The following is a 26,366-nucleotide window of genomic DNA, read 5'->3' as shown; positions in this document are numbered from 1 at the left end:
ATTTAGTGGCTCCTAACTAACATGATGAGAATTTAAGCAGCAGTATAAGTTGGGAAAAGAGATAGAAAGGAACTTGCTCCCAATCTACACTAGTATTATTTAAAACTAGAATGCGGATGCTTTCCAATGGTGAAAGTTTTGGTTTATGTGGTGACATTAAGTTGTTAGATAAGTTGAGAGCCTGCAAAGCAGGTAACTGACCACAAATTTTGCCAACATCCTACAAAAACATAAATAAAAAAGATACTGAATAATAATTGTTGTCAATCAATATATTTCGCTATACAAAATAAGCAGAAAAAAATTTATATATGATCACTTACTAATGAGCTCACTAAGAGATGATTAGAGGGAAAACTACGCTAATAAGAGAGGAAGTTGGGCTTGCTTGTTTTGGTTTTCATTTATTATTTTTTTGAAAGTGAAAGAAATACTGAAACTAGAAGGAATGCAACAAAGATCGGGATGTGATTGAGCCTCTCCAAACTTGAAGATAAAAAAGAGTACTAATCCATGCATAAACATTTTCTTTATGGAAGAATAACAAGACAAAAACAAACAATAGAAGAAAATAAAATGAGAAACATGAAATGCAAGAAAATAATGTCTGCAGCTGCACCAATAACATATTTTGTTTACCTTAGGTAACGGAGCAGGCTCCTCATTAACCTTCAAATTCAAAGCCTCCAATCCAAGGTCTTGTACAAAAAATTCAAGTAACAAATTGAGGAACAAGACTAGAATTCAGCACAACAGAAATGTTTATATTATATAAAATATATCCAAATTCACAATAAATTGTTGCACATAACAGCAAGGTAAAAAAAAGGTGTAATTACCATATACTAGTATTTGAATATGAAATTGTCACCCTATCGGGCAATTGAGAGGGAGCATGAAGGGACATATTCTGTAGTTTCTTTTGCTGCTTCAATGAGGCACTAATCAACTTCTATAAGCAGGCCAGAAAATTAAACCAAATTCAATGGTCATTCACTTGCACATAAATAATTTTCTCAACAATTTTTAGCTGAAAAGGGATTTCCATTTTAAGAAGTTAATACATAATAATCCAACACAATTTTGTTTTCATATAGTCTCTAGTGTAAATAATTAATGATTAATGATTAATGATTGTACCTTTGTAGATACAACCGCAAATGAGAACCAAATAAAACTATATCATTATTTCCATGAGGCCTCAAACGAAGCAACTCACACACACACACACATATAGAGCAGGAGCAGCAGCAATCCGAAAACAATGAGCCATTACAGACAGCAGGAGAACTACTCTTTTCTCGTCCAAGTATAGCTTTAAACACTTTTCAAATAGCACAAAACCAAGGTTCAAATACGAACAAGCACCATCAAATATTTCTGAATAATCATATTTCTAAATCACCTCTTTCATCATATACAATAAGAGTATATTACTGTAACCTTTACACTCAATCAAATGATTTAATCAGCATCGTCATCATCATCAAAGTATTCATCTTCACTATCATCAATACCATTTTCAGCAAATTTGAGAAGAAAACAAGTGAACAAAAACAAATGAAAATAAAAAAAATCCCACTTTATTTCTAATGTTTATGCAATCAAAATAAGCACAAAAATGCTGCATGTTTAATAGAGATTAAAAAAGAAGTCTTTAGCAGCCAAAATCTCATATAAAAAGGTGAATAAGAAAATAAAACCTTAGTAAAGAAATAAAAGGAAGAAAGAGAAGAACCTGAGATGGTGGTGGTGGCAACGGAGACCGAAAGTGACTGTGGCAAGAAACTCGTGCAACTGCAGCAAATTTGAACTACAGATAGAGCAAATTTGGCGGAAGAAAGGAAGCAGGGGAGCACTGCTTTGAGGTCAGGCCCAACAGAAGCAGCGCCAATCGAAGCTCATGGAGTAAGGGTTAGGGTTAACGAGATTTGAGGGGCTCATGGAGCAATGGATTTCATAGTAAAATTAGACAAAAATTAATTAGCTAAAATAAAAATTGGACTTGTAACAAACACAATTAGCTAGTATAATTACACAAATTTTAAGAATTCACCTCGTTTTGCTGCTCCAGCAATGTAAAAAAATGAAATCAATGACCTAGGAGAAAAAAGAAGACAAAATAAGAAAACGAATACCTAAACAAACAAACAAAGGAAGAAAGAGCAGAACCAGTGGTGCATGGTGATGGTGAAAGGCTGGCAGTGACACAGACTGGAGGCGATAGAAGCAGGACACTCATGCATCTACAGCAGATTCGAACAATGCATGCGTATAACGAGATGGCGAGTAGATCCAGAGGAAGAGACAAAACAGAGGAGCTTGATATCGGCAAAAGCAGCACCGATAAAAGTTCGGGACGAAGGTCGAAGTAGATAACGACTAGGGACGATGGCGAGAGTAGTCGAGGAATGAGCAGATACAGGGAGAGTGAAAAATAGAATAAAAAGAGGGCAAGTTGAGGCGGGACCTTGATGGATTAAAAGAGTCAGGTTAGCGACGCAATTGTAAAAATTGTCACAAATCAAGTCATACAGCTGCTCTTCTCAAAATCGCAGCTAGAATCACCGTTAAATTGGCAAATTATGGCAGCTATCAAAATAGACACTAATAATTGGCCGCTATCTACCGTTTCTGTTGTGTGATATTTTGTTCTAGTTATATATAAGTTTCTTAATCGATTTAAAATAATTTGAATTCTAGAAAACAATAAAATCCGACTTAATTTTATTTTAATAAACGAAATTAATTGATTTATCTGGCTAATTGATAAAAAACATTATATTATTAATTTTTAATCAATTTAATTGTTTTTTCTTTTCTAAATAAATGGGTTTGATATTGAGTTAATTATGAATCTAACTTAGAGTTAAAGTAGTTTAAAAAGGCTTGACGGTGGACCCCGCAGTGGAAGAAGCTAACCATGAGTTCCATGACTTGCAAGTGTTGGATGAAAAAGAAGGGAACCGTGCTATTCAAGGAGACCAACGACTGCAATTTCAGGAAAGGGGGACTAATGTGACAGGGGTAGGAGGTGAAGATGATGCTGTGGAAATCAAGCCATTAGCAGCGACTAGGGAGCAACATCAATATGTCAAAAGATGGGCTACAGAGGATGCTAGGTCTGAAACAGAAGTAGAGTGTATGAACGGGAATGCTGATCAGAGGTTCACACGGGAAGAATAGATGATCGAAAATAAAGAAACATGAAAGTTGACAGTAGAGTGGTGCAGTCTTATATGATGAAGAAGAAGACATTATAACAATTTTACAAGGTCAAAATGAAGCAATTGCGGTAAAAAGAAGAATGGCGAAGCAAAAAGAGAAAGCAAGGAGGAGCAGACCCAAAAATCATAATAAAGTGTGTACAAATTCTTTTAAATGATTTATAGTTGTTGGAATGTTAGAGGCATATGAGGGAATAGTAAGCTGAGTATGGTGAAAGAATTGAAGAAAAAATATAGGTTGAATATGTTAGGCTTGATTGAAACTAAGAGAGAGGTAGTGACTAAATTTGATGTAGCACAGATTTGGGGTTGTGACATGGTTGGTTGGGATTACATGAAATCAGCAGGTGTCTCTGGAGGTTTATTGTTAATGTGGTATGATATGGTATTTAAACGTTCAAATTGCTACAAAAGGGAAGGTTGGCTGTGTGTTGAAGGACTATTGACAAAAAATAACTTTAACTGTGTATTCTGCTTAGTGTATGGAGGCATGGAGCACATGTGTGGAGTGAGAAACTGGTGATGTGGGAGGAATTGGCCTATATTGTGGGATTATGTCAGGTTCTATTTTTTTTCATGGGAGATTTTAACGAGATACTACAGGTGGAGGAAAGGAAAAGTGCAATTAATGTACCAGTATCTGCAAAAGAATTTAAGGATTGGGTGCAAAATTTACAGCTAGTGAATTTACCTCTTAATTATCGAAAGTTCACATGGTTTAGAGATCGATCTTGTAGTCACATTGACAGGGTTCTAGTAAGTATAGAGTGGCCTGAGTAGCTCCCAGATACTCGATTGAAAAGGAGAACCTAGAGGTCTATCAGATCACTATCCGTTGATTGTAGAAGGTACAAGAGTTAGTGGGGGCCCAAGACCATTTCGAAGTTTGGATTCCTGGTTTACACATGAGGAATTTCTGAAGATGGTGAAGGAGGAACTTGGGTGATGATAAGTTCACTACTAAGCTGAAGGCCCTGACGGTATCGCTAAGAAGATGGTATAAGGAAAATTTTGGAGATATCGACAATAGGATAAAGAAGGTTGAAGAAGATATCAGGAAGATTAATCATATGGTTAGTGCTAATACTTATGATGGAATGGTGGAGGCTCGATTGAAGGCTCTGGTGAGTTGTTGTACGAAATGGTATGTTAGAAAGGAGATTCATTGGAAGCAGATGTCTCGATCTTAGCATGCTACAGATATGGACAAGAATACTAGATACTTTCATAACCTAGCGTCGGCTAGAAAGAGGAATAATAGAATTGATGCTCTGTTAATCAATGGAAGGTTGGAGCGGAACCAGGCCAGAATAAAGGTTGCGATTAGAGGATTTTATAAAGAGCTATATCGACAGGAATATGCTCTTATGATTGGGCTCCGTGATGGGTTGGTAAAGCAACTTGATGATGAAGAGGCAACAGCATTAGAGGTACTGTCATTGTCTGAGGAAATCCGAGAGACCTTTGGGATTGTGAGTCCACTAAAGCTCTAGGTAGTGATGGATACAATATGAACTTCATTAAGAAATGTTGGGATGAGATTGGCCATGGGTTTACTGCAGCAGTGTTGGAATTCTTCCAAAGTGCTAAGCTACCAACAGATGCTAATGTAACGTGGGTGGCACTAGCTCCAAAATTTGTGGGAGCTAAGAAAATCAAAGATCTTCGACCGATTAGTATAGTTGGTTGTGTGTATAAGGTAATATCAAAAGTATTGGTAAGAGGAATGAGGTTAGTGATGCCAGGATTAGTAAGGGAGACACAGTCTGCGTTTGTGAAGGGACGAAAAATACATAATGGTGTCCTTATTGTATGTGAGACGGTCCAATGGCTGAAGTTGCATAAGAAGAAGGCGGCAATCATCAAGTTATACTTCCAGAAAGCTTATGACAGGATTAGATGGAGCTTCGTGGATATTGTGCTATAAAAGATGAGTTTTGGTCTCAGTCTCAGATGGAGAACATGGGTGAAGGAATGTGTGACCACAACATCTATATCGGTGTTGATTAATGGGTCACCATCTAAGCTGTTCAGAATGGAGAAAGAGGTCTTAGACAAGGTGATCCACTGTTTTCTTTTCTATTTGTTCTTGTTGTTGATGTATTGCATAGGATGGTGGGTGAGACAGTCAGGAATTGACACATTTTTCACTATTGGTTGGAAGGGATAACATAGATTTGTTGCATCTCCAACTTGCAGATGACACAATCTTATTCTGTCTACTGAACACGGAGGCAATTATGAATTATAAGAGGCTTCTGCATTGTTTTGAGTTGATGACTGGCCTGAGTATTAACTTTGATAAGTCAAACTTGATTTCGGTTAATTGTGAGCAGGAATGGGTGACAAATATGTGTGGTTGTTTAGGATGTGCGGAAGTTGCTTTACCCGTTAGGTATTTAGGGATTTCTCTAGGTGTAAATCCTCGATTGGTCAAGACCTGGAAACCAATTATAGCAAGGTGGAAGACAAGCTCAGCTTATAGAAAGCGAGACTCTCAACAAAACTGGTAAGCTATTTCTCATCAAATCTGTACTTAATAGCTTATCGGTCTACTACTTAAGCTTGTATAAAATGCCAAAGACAATTGCAGAGAAGCTAATTTGGTTACAAAAAAGATTTTTATGAAGTAAAGAAGATGAGAACAACGACATACCTCTTGTGAAATGGAAAGTGGTGCAAGCACCGAAAAACTTAGGTGGTACGGGGTGGGGGATGCTATAATCAGAAATACATCGCTTCTGTTCAAGTGGTGGTGGCGCTTTTCGAAGGAGGATTGTCCGCTGTGGAAGAAAATTGTATGTTCGTGTAATAAATTGAACCCCAATGTCATGTTGTCAAAATAGACATTACCTTCAAGAGGTGGTCTGTGGAAAGACATCTGCTAGCTGAATCTTAAGGAGAAACAGGTAAGAGATAAGATGATTAGTGAGTTGTCCATGGAGGTAGAAGATGGAAGACGTATTCAATTTTGGGAAGATGATTGGTTATAAAGTGGTTCCTTGAAAGAGAGCTTTCCGAGGATCCTCTCTGTTTCAAATCAACAAGGATCTATAGTAGGAGATTGTGGGTTTTGGGATGGATTAGAGCATAATTATAAAGATCGAATCGAAATGGCCGGTTCAATAGAAAAATCGAAAAACTGGATTCTTATCCAGTTTGGTTTGATGTCCTGATCGTTTAAAATAGAAAACTGGTCAACTTGTTTAAACCAGTCAAAATCGGTGCAAACTGTAGTTAAACCTAACCGGTCAACTATGAGCTGACGAAGTTAGCAAGTAGCTATTTTGCATTTTGCACCTAACCGGTCAACCTGCGGTCAACTATGAGCTGACGAAGTTAGCAAGTAGCTATTTTGCAAAAATGCAAAAGCAAAGTTTTGAACCTTGCACCTCAACAATGCTTAGACATAACTCCACCACTAAATCAATTGTCTTTTTACAACTTAATGTGTTTATAATTTTATATATTGAATATCTAATGCAACTTAAAGAAAGAATTTTTTATTATATATATTTGTTCATATAATATATATATATATATATATATATATATATATATATATATATATTATATAAAAATTCATATTATATTATAATTTATATATAATTTTATTAAGTCAAAATTTAAGTAATATCAAATATTAATTTTAATTTTTTAATAATAATATTGTATTTTTTATTTTTATTATTAATATTTTTGTTTTATTATAATTTTATATATTTATTTTATTAGAATTTATAGAATTATTAAAATAAGTATTAAACATTTTAAATATTTACATATTAAAATGTTAGTAAATATATGTATTTTAAATTTTAATTTTATGTGAGACCGGTTCTATCGATTCAACTAGTAATTTATCAGTTGAACCAATGAACTAGTAAACCAGTAATTTGATCGGTTCGATCACCGGTTCGGTTCTAATAACTATGGGTTAGAGTGGGTATAAAACTTTCATTTAAGGATAGATTTATTCCAATGGGAATTAGAGAGGTGGAAGATGAAAGATGTATTCGATTTTGAGAAGATGATTGGTTACAAAGTGGCTCTTTGAAAGAGAATTTTCCGAGACTTCTCTCTATTTCAAACCAACAAGGATCTGTAATAGGAGACTGTGGATTCTGGGATAAATGGGTTACAGCATAGTTATAAATATCAAACCAGATTGACCGGTTCAATCGAAAAATCGAAGAACCAAATCCTTATCCGGTTTGATTTTATGTTCTGACCGTTTAAGATAGAAAAAAAACTGGTCAAACTCGTTTGAATCAGTCAAAATCGGTGCAAACCACAGTTAAACCAGACCGATCAACCCGCAGTCAACTATGAACTGATGAAGTCAGCTGGTAGTTATTTTGCAAAAATACAAAAGCAAGGTTCTGCACCTTACACCTCAACAATGGTTAGATATAGCTCCACCACTAAACTAATTGTCCTTTTACAACTAAATGTGTTTATAATTTTATATATGGAATACCTAATACAACTTAAAAAAAGAATTTTTTGTTATATATATATATATATACATAAAAACTCATATTATATTATAATTTATATATAATTTAATTAAGTCAAATTTAAGTTATATCAAATATTAATTTTATCTTTCAATAATAATATTATATTTTTTATTTTTATTATTAATATTTTTGTTTTATTATAATTTTATATATTTATTTTATTAGAATTTATACAATTATTAAAATAAATATTAAATATTTTAAATATTTATATGTTAAAATGTTAGTAAATATATGTATTTTAAATTTTGATTTTATGTGAGACCGGTTCTATCAGTTCAACTAGTAATTTATCAGTTGAACTAATAAATCAATAAATCGTAACTTGATTGGTTCAATTACCGGTTCGATTTTGATAACTATGAATTAGAGTGGGTATAGAACTTTCATTTGATGAGAGATTTATTCCAATGAGAATTAGAGAGGTGCAAGATGGAAGACGTATTCGATTTTGAAAAGATTATTGGTTACAAAGTAGTTCCTTGAAAGAGAGTTTTTCGAGGCTCCTTTCTGTTTCAAATCAATAAGGATCAATGTGAGTTTTGGATAGATTAGAGTACAATTATAAAAATTGAACCGAACTAACCGGTTCAATAAAAAAATCGAAAACCGAATCCTTATCCGATTTGGTTTGATGTCCTAACCATTTAAGATAAAAAACTGATTAAATTCGTTTGAACCAGTTAAAATCGATGCGAACCGCAGCTAAATCGGACCGATCAACCCACGGTCAACTATGAGATGATGAAGTCAGTAGGTAGCTATTTTGCAAAAATGTAAAAGCAAGGTTTTGAACTTTGCACCCGAACAATGGTTAAACATAACTACACCATTAAACTAATTATTTTTTTTATAACTTAACGTGTTTATAATTTTATATATTGAATACCTAATGCAACTTAAAGAAAGAATTTTTTGTTATATATATTTGTTCATATATATATATATATATATATATATATATTATATAAAAACTCAAATTATATTATAATTTATATATAATTTAATTAAGTTAAATTTAAATTATATTAAATATTAATTTTATCTTTCAATAATAATAATATTGTATTTTTTATTTTTATTATTAATATTTTTGTTTTATTATAATTTTATATATTTATTTTATTAGAATTTATACCATTATTAAAATAAGTATTAAACATTTTAAATATTTACATATTAAAATTTTAGTAAAGGATTTTTTTATTTATAAAATAAAAAAAAATATTATTTCCTCCAACATTATTTTTGGACTTTAATTTTTTAAATATGATTTTTTTTTTTTTTGCATTTAAGCAAGTTCGTTGGACCCGGCGAACTCTATAAAAATTGGCAAGTTCGCCTAACTCCCGGGCGAACTCTATAAATTTTATAGAGTTCGCCTAACCCGGGCGAACTCCCTTTTAAGTTTTTTTAATTCCGCGTTTTTAATCCATTATCATCATCTCCAAATAGTATATAGATCTACAAACAGTACATAGGAATACATAAAAATATACGGACAACAATTATGGCTTCTTCAAGGATTTTTTTAATTATAAATTAAAAAAATAAGTCATATTTAACAATGGCAACCATTGTTATCGTCTTTAAAAATACATAGGTACACCGGAATAAGCCATATTTAACCAAAAAAAATTTAATTATAAATTAAAAAATAATTATTTTCCAAAAATAATCCACTTCAAATATATCAGATTGGAAAGTTAACAATGGTAACCATTATTATCGTTTTCAGAGTACATAAGAGTACGCAAAAAGTACACAGGATAACAATTTTTGTTATTTTTGGGAAATAGTTATTTTTTTAATTTATAATTAAAAAAATTCTTGTTAAATATGGCTTATTCCGGTGTACCTGTGTATTTTTAGAGACGATAACAATGATTGCCATTGTTAAATATGGCTTATTTTTTAATTTATAATTAAAAAATCCTTGAAGAAGCCATGCTTGTTGTCCGTGTATTTTTGTGTATTCCTATATACTGTTTGTAGATCTATATACTATTTGGAGATAATGATAATGGATTAAAAATATGGAATTGAAAAAACTTAAAAGGGAGTTCACCGGGGGTCAGGCAAACTCTATAAAATTTATAGAGTGGCGAACTTGCCAATTTTTATAGAGTTCGCCGGGTCCGGCGAACTTGTTTAAATGCAAAAAAAAATCGTATTTGGAGAATTAAAGTCCAAAAATCATGTTGGGGGAAATAATAATTTTTTTTTATTTTATAAATAAAATAAATTCCTCTTAGTAAACATATGTATTTTAAATTTTAATTTTATGTGAGACCGATTTTATCGGTTCAACCATTAATTTATCGGTTGAACTAATGAACCAACGGTTGAACTAATGAACCAATGAACTAGTAATTTGACTGGTTTGATCATCGGTTCGGTTCTATAACTATGGGTTAGAATGGGTATGAAACTTTCATTTGAGGAGAGATTTATTCCAATGGGAGTTAGAGCTTCTCAACCAACTTCATGACGGTTACGGTCAATTAGATTGTCAACTGGTAAAGGGGATACAGTTGTATAAAAATTTAACAAAACAAGTATTTTTTTTACTAATTCATTTGAGCAGGTATTGTAAAAAGAGACTCTCTCGGAGGACATCACAACTTATAGCTTCGCTAGTACTATATGGAGATGATTGGTTCCTCCAAGAGTTGAGCTATTTGCATGGTTTGTTCTAGTAGACCAGGTCAATACTAAAGAGAGATTGAGCAGACTATAAATTTTTCATTATAGTGATAATATATGTGTTTTGAGTAAAAAGGATATAAAATTTGCACATCATTTGTTTCTTGGTTGGGTTGATGTGTGCTGATAGAGCGTGGACTATTTCGGGAACCGTCAAAGAGCTTTTTGAGAGTTGGATTGGAGTGCCTGGTAGAAACGTTGAGCAAAAGAAGTGGCTGATAGAATTTTTTGCGATTATTTAAAACATTTGGTTGGAACGTAATGGCATAATATTCTAGAATTAGAGACAGGTGTTGAGAAGATCAAGAACAAGTCATTTTTTGAGTTACAGAAAATGGAGTGGTGTTGATCCGTTTGGTTGTTGATGACAATATCGAAGGTGACAATAGCTTATATCCTATATATTTATTCTGTTTGTTGTGTCATGTTCTTTCTTTACTCCACGTAGTTGTGTTGAGTTTTCTTTATTCAAAAATAATAATAATAATAATAACTAATTTATGAAATTCTATTTTTTTTTTCATCTCATCTTGAGTTATAGACCTTAATTTAAAGTTAGGTATCAGGGGCGGATTTAGAGGGGTCAATGGTGCCATGACCCCCAAAAAATTTTAAAACTTCTATATATTATATAACGATACATTTAATTTTTAAAATTGATTTATTAGTCTAGTTGGTAATTAAAAAATTTTTTGTCCCAAGACCTAAGTTCAAATCCCAATTGTTATATTTTAAACATTAATAAATGATGTATTATATTTTTTTAGACCAACCATTTGATCAATAAATCTTTTTTAATTATCCTTCTATTCTTTATTTTTTTTATTAACCATTTATTTTGATGAATTTTCTTTATTGTTCCTTCTATCTTTTTATTTTTCTTCCTTAACTTCTAAATCTATTATCATATAAAAAATTCTAATTGAATAATAAAAAAATATATACATAAAACTTAAATTATTTCAACATTTATTTATTCTTTCATGATATTAAAATAATAACATATTAAATAAATTATGTATTAGTATGAATATTTTATATATTTTATTCACTAATTTATTTTAAATATATATATATAAAAAATCAAAATAACTGATTTATATTATTCATGCTATATTTTTTATAATAATAAAAGATAAAAATTAAAATTTTAGTTATTATGAATAATATAGAATATAAAATTATTATTTTTTAGTATAATTTTCTATTTTAATATAGCAGTTCTTAATAATTTATTTAAAAAAATAATTAAAAATAATATCATCAATTATATAATATAATATTTAATTATATAAATATTTAATTTTCAATCCCTTTTCAAAAAATTTTTATATCCGTCCCTGAGTAGCATAGAATACCCCTTATCTTAAAAGTTTTTATTTTATAGACTATTTTTATAAAATTATAACTTAGATATATTAAAACTTAAAAGTCAATGTATTTTGAACAGAAATTTATAAAATGCATGAAAGAAGTGTCTAAAGTTATTAAGTTATTTAATTTTAAAGAAACAATTTACATAAATAAGAATTGTTTCGTGACGTATTTATTAACATTTGATCTAATAATATCTTATATAAATAATCTATCATAATTTATTATAATTCAATATTTGGATCAGTAAAAAATATACTTTATAAAATATTACAAGCAGTGTCACTATATTATTCTTGTAAATCGGTTATGAAAAAAAGACCATGAGAACTCGTATTTTTAAATGAATTTAATTTTAATATATTAATAATATAAAATAATTATATATATATTTAATAATATAATATTATATTAATAAAAATAATTATTTTTATATTAACTGCATATATAACCATCTAAAAAAATAATTTTAATTGAATAAATATATAAAATATTTTACATCATTAATATACCAAAATTAATTCTTTTTAAGTTGAGATAATAAATTTTCAAGCGAAAATCGTAGGAGGATAAAATTTGCTTTAAATTGTCATCAAAGCTCAATCAATGTACATGCTAGGAACGCATATATAAAATAAAATCATAAATTCATGCATGCATCCATCATCGGCTAAATAGTGTTTTTCTAATGATTTTTCTTGTTAGATGAATAAATTATATTTTATATTATTTTTATATGTACTTTATTTTAAATTATTTATAGTTTTTAAAAAAAAAAATTTACTCTTCTCTCTTAAAAATTATTAAAATAATACTCTTCTTTTTTTTATTTTTTTTGTAACTTTTAAAATTTTTTTATTTTATTTTAATTTTTCTGTATTAACTAATGTTAATTTTATTCATTTTCAAAAAAAAATAAATTATTTTTTATAAAAATATTCTTTAACAAAAATTTTATTTTTTTATTAAATTTTATCTATTAAAATATCTTTTAATAAATTATTTTTTTATTAATTAAATTATATTTTTATCAAAATATTTTTTTAAATTAATAATTAAATTATTTTTTTAAGATATTTTCAATAATTTTTTAATTATTAAACTGTGATTTTACTAAAATTTTTGTTAATAATTATTTTTATATTTTACTATTAATTTTTTGATATCAATATATTGATATCAAAAAATTAATAGTAAAATATAAAAATAATTATTAACAAAAACTTTAGTAAAATCACAGTTTAATAATTAAAAAATTATTGAAAGGTATTTTAGAAAAAAATAATTTAATTATTAATTTTTAAAAAAAATATTTTGGTAAAAATATAATTTAATCAATAAAAAATAATTTATTAAAAGATATTTTAATAAAAAAATTTAATGACAGAAAAATAAAATTTTTGTTAAAGGATATTTTTATAAAAAATAATTTATTTGTTTTTAAAAAATAGATAAAGTTAAAATTACTTAATACAAAAAATTTAAAATAAATTAAAGAAGAGATTTTTTAAAAATTATAAGAAAAAAAATGTATATTTTATAAATAGAAAAGAGAAAAATGTTATTTTAGTATTTTTTAAAAGAGAGAAATAAAATATTTCTCTAATTTTTAATTTATTACTTACTTCGTTTCCACTGGAATTTTTTTTTTTTTTGGTGACCGTTTTCACTGAATTTGAAATAGGTATATATATACATATATATTGTTACACAATTTTTGTTATTTATCTCGGTTATAAAGCAGATATACGTAACGATGGTTTTCTCATCATAACACTTAAACAAACTGACAACAAATGGTTTTATATCGATATAAAAGATAAAATTAATATAATTTGTTATGATTTATATTTTATTGGTTTGGTTTTATTTTTTAATATAATCCTATTTAATTTAAACGATTGTAATTTGTATTATATCAATTTAAATTTAGTTTTTAATCCAATCTTATCCAAATTATTATAAGTTAGGATTATATCGGTTCATTTAGTTTTGAAAAAAATTAATAAATTTAAATTTTATAAATTTAAACTTTTGATGAAATATAATTTATAAAATTTAAAATTTGGATGGATATAATTTATTTCTGAAAAAATTAATTTAAGAATTATAAAATTTAAAATTTAGATGTGATATAAAAAGATTACACCCAAATCATAGTAGTTTGGATCATATTGAATTAAATTGGATTAAATTTAAAAAATTAAATTAATACAGTTTAAATTATAACAAATTATATTAATTCTAACTTTTAAAGTGATCCAAACTATATTGCAAATACTTTTTTTTAAGTCGTACAATTGTTTGATTTTGTTGTCAATAAGACATATGTATATCTATATTTTTCGTTTACAGTAAAAATTTGTGTAAATATTGTTTCCTCAGTTATCGATTTGAAAATTAGGTAAATAACAAAATTATCTTACTTATTTGTTTACACTAAATGAGATATGTGCATCCTATTTTGCATACAGTACAAACAAGGTAAACAAAATAAAAAATATAAATAAATCATATGAGTAAAAATATGTAATTTAATTTATTTGTTTTAAGAAAAATTCTTTTTCCAATAGTTAAAATAATAAACACTCAAATTTATTTTTAAGAAATTTTAAATTAGACACTTTACTCTCTAACAAATATTTATTCTTTAAAAAGCTTCAACAATTATTCTTTTAATACTTAAAATAAAAGAATAGAAATTCAAATGTATATGTTACTTTTTAAAATCATAAAAAATTTAAAAGTTGCTCTATTTTAAAGTTAGAAGAATAATTAGGGGAATGAGTTAGGACTTTTAATTATTTTTTAAAAAGAAAATTGATTAAAAACGATCACTTATTTATCCGAGGAGAATAATTTTAAATATTTATATAAAATACAAATTTATTAAAAATTAAAATATTTGATTTAAATTATTTAGGTGCTTATTCTAGTTAAAATTAGGACCGAAATGATCACTCATCACAAGCCTAACCCAAACTTAAGCATAACAAAATATGATAAGCTAAAGCAAGCTGCCTCCCCCAAACCCAATTAAGTCTTGCGCCGTGTCTAAACCTCACAAGGGGCAAAAGAAAAAGAAAAAGAAAAAGAAAAGGAAAATTGTATAAGATAGTTTCCGTGCTCAAAAAAAATACAAAAGATTAGGGGCATTCAAGTAATTCATTATGTCAATGGTAGTTCGGTAATAAACCAAAATTTCAAGGCCAATTAGCTATCATCTCCCCTATAAATAACGAGGCCCCTCATCCTCTGCGCATTCTCTCCTCCAACCCCGTCAGTCCCACACATTCTCTCTCCCTCTCCGTCTCTTTGTTCATCTCTCTCTCTCTTTCTCTCTCTTCACCTCTCCCATTTCTGCTCTTTATATTTGAAACCTTAGAAAAATAATTTCCCAGATTTCAGCCACAAATTTCTCTCATCTTTTTTTTGTTTTTTATTTTTATTTTTATTTTTATGATCTTTCCCCTCTCTTAATCACATCATCTTGACCCTCTGTTCTGTCCCATCTGTTCGTTATATATTTACTGTCTTACCCTTAATTATTTTCTCAACTTACTCTTTTGCCCTTTCACCTTCTTTTTCTGCCCCACATTCCCTCGTTAACACAATAGAAAATTACCGCTGGCATCTTATTTTCTTTAAAAAATTTCCTCTCTATCTTTTCAAGTTTTAAATTTGAAAAAACTTCTTTGCCTGGGTTGGGTGGTGACGTGGCATGCGGATAGGTAGCCATGAATACCAAAACGATGCGCCTCCCCCCTCGTCGCGTGCTGACACCTAGTGGACCTAAACGAAAAGAGAGAGAAGACCCGTTTGAAAGGCCCAAGCCCATAACCACAACAACCTCATCGAAATTACTTAAGCCAGACAGGCCCACACCTCGGCCCGTTTTAGAGCCCATCACCACAACAACACCAACAGCAGCAGCTACATCCCCATCAACATCAAGCCCAAGCAGCGTCAAGGGTTTTGAATCGACAACTCCGTCTAATCAATTATTAGCTGGGTTCCTGGCCCACGAGTATCTCACCAAAGGGACCCTCCTGGGCCAACCGTGGGCCCAATCCTGGCCCGAAAGCCCAATTGTAGCGGAGAAAGAGGACTGCAGCGAGAAAGGAGGAGCGGCTACGACGACGGCGACAACAGCCTCCAAAGTGTGCCGTGAGACGGAGGAGCAGAGGGAAAGGTACGCGAAAGTAGCGAGCCTGTTCAAGTGCGACGGGGTCCACCTTCCTGGAGTGGTGAACCCTGCCCAGCTGGCTCGCTACTTACACTTGTGATCTAAACAGAAAACAAAGGGGAAAGTCCGTTAGAGACACGTGGGAGGATCCCATTGGCTGTTTCTTAAACGAACGGGAAAGAGAAAAAATCGAAATTTTAGATTTCTTGTTTTCTATATTTATAAATCTAGGATTAGGATATTTGGTAAATCTGCATTTTGTGATGATGCATGCAACTTGTTGTATGTCATGCCTCGTGATGTATCGGATTAAACATGCAAATTACATGTCTCCTTTCGATAATTTTCTTTAGCATTTTTTTTTAATTTTTTGGTTGAATTTGTTTCGAATTTCCTCTCGGCGTTTTAATATTCTGAATTAGTCAACTTGTTCATTTGTGTTTGTTAATTTGCGACATGTCGTTTGTGTGTTTCGTTTAATTTTTGTCATGTTAGAATAGAAGCAATAGATTATTATCAGGTAAATTTATAAAATTATAAGGTGATATTTTGATGATTGTTTCAGTTTCCATTCTTAATTGTTAATTCGTTCAAATATCATATTTTTTTGCTCTTATCAGTGAAATTAGATTGCTTCATTTCCAAATATTAGAGGTTTGATGTGTGCTCTTAGATCATACGAGAAATATTTGTATATATATTTTTTGAAGCTATATTTATTATTTACTTGTGCTCTAAAATTATGTGTAATCATTGAATTCAATTATTTTTATGTATAATTTTTACTATTATAAATAAAAAGGAGTGAGAGTGGATGATCTTGATTCTTGAATCACACAAGTTTGAAACGGGACTGCCATGTTTTTTAACGCCAACACTACAAAGGAGGATTTCATTTGTCATTCAAAGAGGACTATCACTAAAGGATTAATATGTTATGTATTTATTTGTTATATATTTGTAATAATAAAAAAAATGAGATTAGTAATGCTAAGTATTACTTCTTAATAAATAATTTTAGGTTTACATTTTAAGAATAACAAAAAAAAAATTAAAATTATATAGTAATACTAAGGTTTTAAAACAAAAATTTTATATTATTTTATATATTTTAATATATATTTTTTATTTTAATATATATTTTATATGAATGATTTAATAACTCCTTGTATAGTTGTTTAGAATTTATGTTAGTGAAGTTTTTCTACGTTAGGCTTACTTCTGATTGCTGAACTGACACTTTTTTTTTTCTTTATATATTTTTTAATTATTTTTTGGGGACTTCAGTGGATCACTCTTTTATTCAATTGCTTCATATTTCATATTTATACGTTAGTCTTGTTTTTATCTTTGTTACAATTGCTCAAACAACTTCAAGTAATTTGTTTCTTTACACAATTTGCAAGTTAGCATGCTATAACACGCCACTTTTATTACTGAATTTCATTTAGTACTAAGTTTCTATTTCAAGCAACCTTAGGAAAAAAACATGTTTGTATTTCAAGCAATGCTTGGACGCATAAATTAGAATTATAATTGGCATTAGTACTAGTAATAGTACCATAATTTTTTTAATAATGGTAGAAAGTGTTGGGATAAACATGAAATGAATGCCCATTTATCAATTGGGCGGTTAATAATCTTTCCCATGCAAAGATTTATTTTCAAGGAAGAAATTTGAAGACCAACCTTTAATGAAGGTTGATTTTGTACTACTATAAATAAGGCATCATAGCCTTTACGTACAACACACAACAAGAAATAAAAATACTCTCTCTTTCTTTCTTACACAGAAGCAAGAAATCTATTCCCTCTTTATGCTACAATCAAATACTATTCTCCTTATATTTCTACTACAATTCTTTCTCCTATTTTATTTTATAAGTATTTTAAATTCTATTTTCTATTACTCTTTACATATAATATTAATAGCAATATTAACCATCTTTATTATATTGAAATTGCAACAATAAACAGATGAGATTCTCTCTCTCTTTATTTTTAATACTTCTTTCTATCTTTGTATATATATACACATTACAACATATAATATTATTATATATATATAAATTATTATTGGGCTAATTATTTTAATACTAGAGTCTTCTATTTGTACATCTCTATTATATATATCTTTTATTTCACAACACGTTATCAGCACGAGACTCTGATCAAATCTTTAGGAAGACTCAGGTAACAAATTTTCATTATGTCGAAACTCTCTCATCTTGAATTCAATGCTCTCGATATATCTGGAAACAATTATTTATCATGGATACTAGATGCTGAAATCCATCTTGATTCAATGGATCTTGGAGATACCATTAAGGCTGAAAATAATGCATCCCAGAAGGATAAAGCTAAAGCCATGATTTTTCTCCGTCGTCATCTTGACGAAGGATTGAAAAATGAGTATCTTACATTAAAAGATCCTGCAGATCTTTGGAAAGACCTTGAAGAAAGGTATAATCATCAGAAAACGGTGATACTTCCTCAGGCCCGATATGAATGGACGCATTTGCGTTTACAAGATTTTAAATCTATAAATGAATATAATTCTGCAATGTTTCGAATCACCTCACGAATGAAATTGTGTGGGGAAAAAATAACTGATCATGATATGTTGGAGAAAACTTTCTCAACCTTCCATGCCTCGAATGTGCTCCTGCAGCAGCAGTATCGAGACAAAGGGTTTAAGAAATATTCTGAGTTAATTTCTTGCCTTCTTGTTGCCGAACGCAACAATGAGTTGTTATTGAAAAATCATGAAGCGCGTCCAGCTGGCGCCGCCCCATTTCCTGAAGTAAATGCGGCAAATCATTACCCCAGAAGAGGTAAATGGCAAGCTTTTAATAACAAGAAAAATTATGGAAGGAAAAAGAATTATGTTCAAAAGAGAGGATCTCACCAGAAGTGGGACAAAGAAAAGAATATCGGGCAGAATAAATCAACCGAGGAGAAGTGTTTCCGCTGTGGTGGAAAGGGCCATTGGTCTCGTACCTGTCGTACCCCAAGGCACCTAGTCGATCTTTACCAGGCATCTTTGAAAAAGAACGACAAAGGAAAGGAAACAAATTTTGTTTCAAATGATGCTGAGAACTCCACCACTCATTATGATGTATCTGATTTCTTTGAGGATCCTGAAGGAAATATTGGTCATTTGATCAATGATGGAATAGTTTAATCTATGGGATTGTGAAGTATATATGTAAATAAATAATGTAAAGAACTTATTGTTAAGTTTTATTTTCTATGTATTTAAGTTTCAAATGTGATGTACATAAATAATGAAATATTAATATTTATGAATTTTGAAATTATTAATTGTGTCAAATTTTAAAATAAAATTTCAGTATATGACATTATTTTATGTACAGTGTTTCTTAGAAAAATAATTCTGATCAAGTATTCAATTTAACTGTGCATACTACTCATTTAATTATTATTTGTTTTTGAAGAATGGCAAAGATATGTAATGAAGATGTATGCCTTGCGGATAGTGCAAGTTCACACACTATTCTCAAAAGTGATATATATTTTACCCATCTTGCGCCAAAAGAGGAATATGTTAACACTATTATTGGCTCAGGCAATGTGATAGAAGGCTCCGGAAGAGCTATAATTTTGTTTCCTGGAGGAACAAAATTTATAATAAATAATGCACTATTATCTACCAAGTCTCTGAGAAACTTGTTGAGTTTCAAAGATATTCGCCGAAATGGATATCATGTTGAGACGATGAATGAGGGAAATCATGAGTATTTATGTATAACAACTCATGATTCAAATAAGAAAGTTATATTAGAAAAATTACCCTCACTTTCATCTGGGTTGTATTATACCAAGATTAGTGCAATTGAATCACATGCCACTGTAAACCAGAAGTTTACTAACTCAAATGAGTTCATAACTTGGCACGACCGATTGGGTCATCCGGGAACAACCATGATGAGAAGAATTATTGAAAACTCTCATGGACATTCACTAAAGAACCAGAAGATTCTTAAATCTAGTGAATTTTGTTGTGCTGCATGTTCTCAAGGGAAATTAATTTTAAGGCCATCACCAGTAAAGATTGGATTTGAGTCCCCTGAATTCCTAGAAAGGATTCAAGGTGATATATGTGGACCTATTCATCCACCATGTGGACCCTTTAGATATTTTATGGTCCTGATAGACGCATCTTCGAGATGGTCACATGTGTGCTTATTATCTTCTCGCAACCTGGCGTTTGCGAGATTACTGGCTCAAATTATTCGATTAAAAGCACAATTTCCAGAAAATCCAATTAAAGCAATTCGTCTTGATAATGCTGGTGAATTTACTTCCCAAGCTTTTGATGCTTATTGTATGGCTAATGGAATAAGTGTTGAACATCCAGTAGCTTATGTTCACACACAAAATGGGTTAGCAGAATCACTTATTAAGCGCCTCCAATTAATTGCTAGACCCTTGCTTATGAGAACAAATCTCCCAACCTCGGTTTGGGGGCATGCTATTTTACATGCCGCAGCACTTATTCGTTTGAGGCCAACGAGTTATCATCAATTCTCTCCTATACAATTAGCTTTTGGCCAGCAGCCAAATGTTTCCCATTTAAGAATTTTTGGGTGTGCGATATATGTTCCCATTGCGCCACCTAATCGCACCAAAATGGGACCCCAAAGAAAATTGGGGATATATGTTGGATATGATTCTCCCTCTATAGTGAGGTATCTTGAAATACAAACTGGTGATGTGTTTAAAGCCCGGTTTGCCGATTGTCATTTTGATGAATCAAAATTTCCAACATTAGGGGGAGAGAATAAGTTTCCTAAAAAGGAACTTAATTGGAATGCATCATCGTTGATGCATTTAGATCCTCGATCAGGGCAATGTGAACTAGAAGTTCAAAAGATTATACATTTGCAAAGAATAGCAAATGAATTGTCTGATGCATTTTCCGATACAAAGAGGATAACCAAATCTTACATACCAGCGGAAAATGCCTCAATTCGAATTGACGTCCCAGTAGGACAAGTAGCCACTGAAGCAAATTCACGCCAGAAGCGTGGCAGGGCGGAAAATGCCCCAATTCGAATTGATGTCCCAGTAGGGCAAATAGCCACGGAAGCAAATACACGCCAGAAGCGTGGCAGGCCTGTCGGTTCCAAAGACAAAAATCCTCGAAAGAGAAAAGAGGTAAATAATATTCCTGTTGAAAAAGACATAGTAAAGACACCGGCAGTTGTCCAAAATTCTGATATAACGCCAGAAGACGTTCAGGTACCTGAAAATTGTGAAAATGACGAGATCTCGATAAATTATGTCTTTACAGGAGAGAAATGGGACCGAAATAAGACAATTGTCAATGAAATATTTGCATATAATGTGGCATTAGATATCATGCATGAAAGTAAGGATCTTGAGCCAAGATCAGTTGAAGAATGTCGACAAAGAAATGATTGGCCAAAATGGGAAGCAGCCATGAAGGCTGAATTAGACTCACTTGCAAAACGTGAAGTCTTTGGACCTGTAGTCCGTACACCTGAAGATGTAAAACCTGTTGGATATAAGTGGGTATTTGTGAGAAAACGAAATGAGAAAAATGAAGTTGTGCGCTATAAAGCCCGACTTGTGGCACAAGGTTTTTCACAAAGGCCCGGTATAGATTATGAAGAAACGTATTCCCCAGTAGTGGATGCGATAACATTGCGTTATTTGGTCAGTTTATCTGCATATCATAAACTGCATATGCATTTAATGGATGTGGTAACAGCCTATTTATACGGCTCATTAGATCGTGATATCTATATGAAAGTCCCTGAAGGACTAAAGATATCTAAACCATCCAATGAATATTCGCAAGGGTTATACTCAGTCAAATTGCAAAGATCTTTATATGGTCTAAAGCAATCTGGACGAATGTGGTATAATCATCTTACTGAGTATCTGGCCAAAAACGGATTCAAGAATGATGATATCTGCCCGTGTGTTTTCATAAAGAAATCTGCATCCGGATTTATTATAATTGCTGTGTACGTTGATGATTTAAATATCATTGGGACTCCTGAAGAGATTCCAACAATTATAAAAATTCTAAAAGAAGAGTTTGAGATGAAAGATCTTGGAAGAACTAAATTTTGTCTCGGCCTGCAGATTGAGCATATAAAAAGTGGGATCTTTATTCATCAAACAACATACACAGAAAAGATCTTGAAAAGATTTTATATGGATAAGTCACATCCATTAAGTACCCCAATGATCGTAAGATCTTTGGATGTGAAAAAGGATCAATTCCGTCCTAAAGAAGAAAATGAAGATATCATTGGTCCTGAAGTACCATATCTTAGTGCCATTGGAGCGCTAATGTATCTTGCTAATAATACGCGACCCGATATATCATTTGCTGTGAATTTACTAGCAAGATATAGTTCCTCTCCAACCAGAAGACATTGGAGTGGAATCAAACAAATCTTTCGATATCTTCATGGGACGGTTGATATGGGATTATTTTATCCCTATGGATCCAAGTCACAACTAGTTGGCTATGCAGATGCCGGATACCTGTCTGATCCACATAAAGGGAGGTCTCAAACAGGATACCTATTCACATATGGTGGTACAGCTATATCATGGAGGTCCACGAAACAGACGATAGCAGCAACCTCCTCTAATCATGCTGAAATACTGGCGATTCATGAAGCTAGTCGCGAGTGTTTTTGGCTGAGGAGTCTGATTCAATATATTCTGTCATCATGTGGACTAATTGATCATAAGATAGCTCCAACTGTCCTGTTTGAAGATAATACAGCATGCATTGCTCAACTTAAGGGTGGATACATCAAAGGCGATAGAACAAAGCATATTTCTCCCAAATTCTTCTTCACTCATGATCTTCAAAATCAAGGGACAATTGATGTGCAACAGATCCGCTCAAGTGACAATCTGGCAGATTTATTCACAAAATCACTCCCAAAATCCTCCTTTGAAAGATTGGTACATGAGATTGGAATGCGCCGATTTCGAGACATTAAATGATGTCGGCAAGAGGGGGAGACTGTACTCTTTTTCCCTTGGTCAGGTTTTTTCCCATTGGGTTTTTCTTGACAAGGTTTTTAATGAGGCAGTCCCCATCACTAAAGGATATTGTACTCTTTTTCCTTCACTAAGGTTTTTTCCCATTGGGTTTTCTTTAGTAAGGTTTTAACGAGGCATAATCCTTAATGGGCATTCAAGGGGGAGTGTTGGGATAAACATGAAATGAATGCCCATTTATCAATTGGGCGGTTAATAATCTTTCCCATGCAAAGATTTATTTTCAAGGAAGAAATTTGAAGACCAACCTTTAATGAAGGTTGATTTTGTACTACTATAAATAAGGCATCATAGCCTTTACGTACAACACACAACAAGAAATAAAAATACTCTCTCTTTTCTTTCTTACACAGAAGCAAGAAATCTATTCCCTCTTTATGCTACAATCAAATACTATTCTCCTTATATTTCTACTACAATTCTTTCTCCTATTTTATTTTATAAGTATTTTAAATTCTATTTTCTATTACTCTTTACATATAATATTAATAGCAATATTAACCATCTTTATTATATTGAAATTGCAACAATAAACAGATGCGATTCTCTCTCTCTTTATTTTTAATACTTCTTTCTATCTTTGTATATATATACACATTACAATATATAATATTATTATATATATATAAATTATTATTGGGCTAATTATTTTAATACTAGAGTCTTCTATTTGTACATCTCTATTATATATATCTTTTATTTCACAACAGAAAGTAGGTATTGTCATTTTAAAATTAATAATGTATATTCAATTAGAAAATATTATTCTGAGTAGTGAGTACGATATAAACAGCTATAACAAGATTTTTATTAATTAGATGTGTTATTATTAAAATGAAGAGAAAACAGAAACTTTTATTTCTTTCATAGAAAAACAATTTCATCCATACTCCATATCATTTATTTATCTTTTATTATTAAATTTTTCTATTTTTTAAAAATTTAATGAATAAGATTATCCTATAATTTCTTAATTCACAAAGCATATAAGAATTTTTTGTTCACCACATGTTGGTTCTTTCGAAAATGAATTTTTTCAATTCTTTTAATTAAAAGAATAAATGTGATCTTTAATATTTTATGTTTTTTTATTTATATCTTTTTTGTCCTACTTATGAAACATGAGAGATCATATTTTATTTCTTGAAATAAAAAAAAAATTGAAAAGATCCAATTCCATTCTTTATTGAGTTTATTCTATGTTTTTCGAGTAGTCTATTAAATGAACAGGCTGTACAACAATTCTTCCTTAAATGATTGCTTTATTTCGTTGAGAATTTCGAAGTTGGGAAACGAAAACAAACTCTTATCTCATACAGCTATGCTAATGAATTAAAAGTAATTTATAAATAAACTCTTAAATGATTCCTTAAACAATAAATGACTATATTAAAAGTAATTTATAAATAAATTATTTTGTATTTGGATTTTTTGTTCTAAAAATATTTATTTTATAGAAATATGATAAAAAATAGTATTATTATGAAAAAAGTCATTTTTTAAAACTTTTCTACAAGTTTCTAAATAACTTTTTAAAAAGCAGCAATTTGATTTTGAAAATTGAATCAGACATTAATACTATTACTTTTCATAAGTCAAAAGTTCAAAAAAGCTACTTTTAAAAATCTTTTTCAATTCTTGCCTGAAGAAAAAGACTTGATTAGAATTTAAAGAAGAGTTTCATGGCGTTTTAATTTTTTTTTTTGTCAAGAACTACATTCTGAATTTGAAGAGGTGAAAAAAAAAAGAATTTTCATATGTCTCAGACTGGGTGCAATTCTGGAGCTTACCAGAATATTGTAAGACGAAAGAATTGGGAGTAGAAAAATTGGATGTGCAATAAGTGAGGTCTTAGATAGTGAATTCTTCTTTACAATGAGGGAGAAGCAAAGTAGAATTGTTGAGGTTCAACTTAAACCTTTGAATAAACTACTCAAGATTGATATACAAAATAAAAGGATGATTGAGGTGGGAGTAAAGCAAGAAAGAATCGGCAAATTTGACAATTATTGTGAACACTTAGGGCATGAGAATTTAGAAGCAGATGGTGAGGAGGAATTCAGCTAGTATGGAAGGCAACAAAAGAAGAACAACAGAGAAAGATGTTTTGGGACTAAAAAAGCAATGCTAAAAAGATGCCACAAGAATACTACAGGAGGGATTTGAATCTTCTAAAGTTTGAATTTTACTTTAGAGAGTAAAGTGTGATCTCTCACCATTTATTTCATAGATGGGACCAAGAATTAATATGAAAGAGAAATCATTCAAGGGTAGAAGATCACACTTTACTTTCTAAAATAAAATTTAAACTTTAGAAGATCCAAATCCAGGAGGGAGGTATGGAACACGAGTAGTTTTCCCACTGTATAAATTATGAGTAAATGACCATTTGTACCCACGAAAGATACAAACGCTGTCAAATGTAACCATAGAAGAAGGAAACTCACCTTGTAACCATGGAAGATGACCTCCGTGTGCCAGAAATACCCTGACCTTGGTTACGCACTTGGTCCGTTAATATCCGAACCTATGTGGCAACAAAACCACTCCAAACCTATCTACGTGTAACCCATTTTTTTATTAAGAAATAGAAAAAAACCCTTACACCTTCTCTGTGCCGTAGCAGAGCTCCATTGTTGTCACCATTGCCATTCCAAATCGAAGAAGAAGACCAGAGTACCTCCATTTCGCAACAGAGACATTTCTCTAGTTTAATCAAGTCGTTGCTTCACTACCTGCAGGCCACCATTGTCTGCATCTCGCCGTCCACACTACCCGTAGCCCACCATTGTTGTATGCATCTCGTTGTCCACTATCCATAATTTTACCATCGTTACTCTACAGAGAACAGAGATATGTCATTACCAGTTTTTCCATCTTAGAATATTTTCAGAATTTTTGGGTTAGGATTAGATTTTCAATTGCTATGTTGCTGTCTGTAATTACATGGGATGGTACCTTACATCTATACTGTATTGGTTGCAGGGATGGCCACTGTGCATATTACTCTGTGTATTAATCATAGGGGGAGATTTGAGCGAGGTCCATGTGAGAAGCTTGGGTATGTTGGTGGAGAAGTAACAGAGATTGAAAGGGTTAATGTGGATACTCTCAATGGATTTTTCATAAATGATTTGCTAAGGGACATTGGATATACATCCATTACTGATTTTTATTGGCTAGAACCTGGTAAGGAGCTTGATAATGGGTTAAAATTGTTAAGGGTTGATATGGACATAGTTAAGTTGTATGAGGCTGCTGTGAAGAATGGTA

At 31.0% G+C, this 26,366-nt stretch overlaps 1 protein-coding gene across 1 annotated transcript; it reads left to right on the top strand.

Moving 5' to 3' along the window:
* The first annotated feature begins 15,091 nt into the window (after nucleotides 1-15,091).
* On the top strand, nucleotides 15,092-16,359 carry LOC112727101 (uncharacterized). Its single transcript, XM_025776731.3, has one exon. The coding sequence runs from the start codon at nucleotides 15,568-15,570 to the stop codon at nucleotides 16,114-16,116; it is 549 nt and encodes a 182-aa protein (XP_025632516.1). The 5' UTR covers nucleotides 15,092-15,567; the 3' UTR covers nucleotides 16,117-16,359.
* The last annotated feature ends 10,007 nt before the right edge of the window (nucleotides 16,360-26,366 follow it).

This window comes from Arachis hypogaea, chromosome 12, assembly GCF_003086295.3.
Source record: "Arachis hypogaea cultivar Tifrunner chromosome 12, arahy.Tifrunner.gnm2.J5K5, whole genome shotgun sequence".
In the NCBI taxonomy this organism is placed as follows: Eukaryota; Viridiplantae; Streptophyta; class Magnoliopsida; order Fabales; family Fabaceae; genus Arachis; species Arachis hypogaea.
Note: the sequence above shows the minus strand (reverse complement) of the source record. Positions and strands in the feature narration are given on the sequence as shown.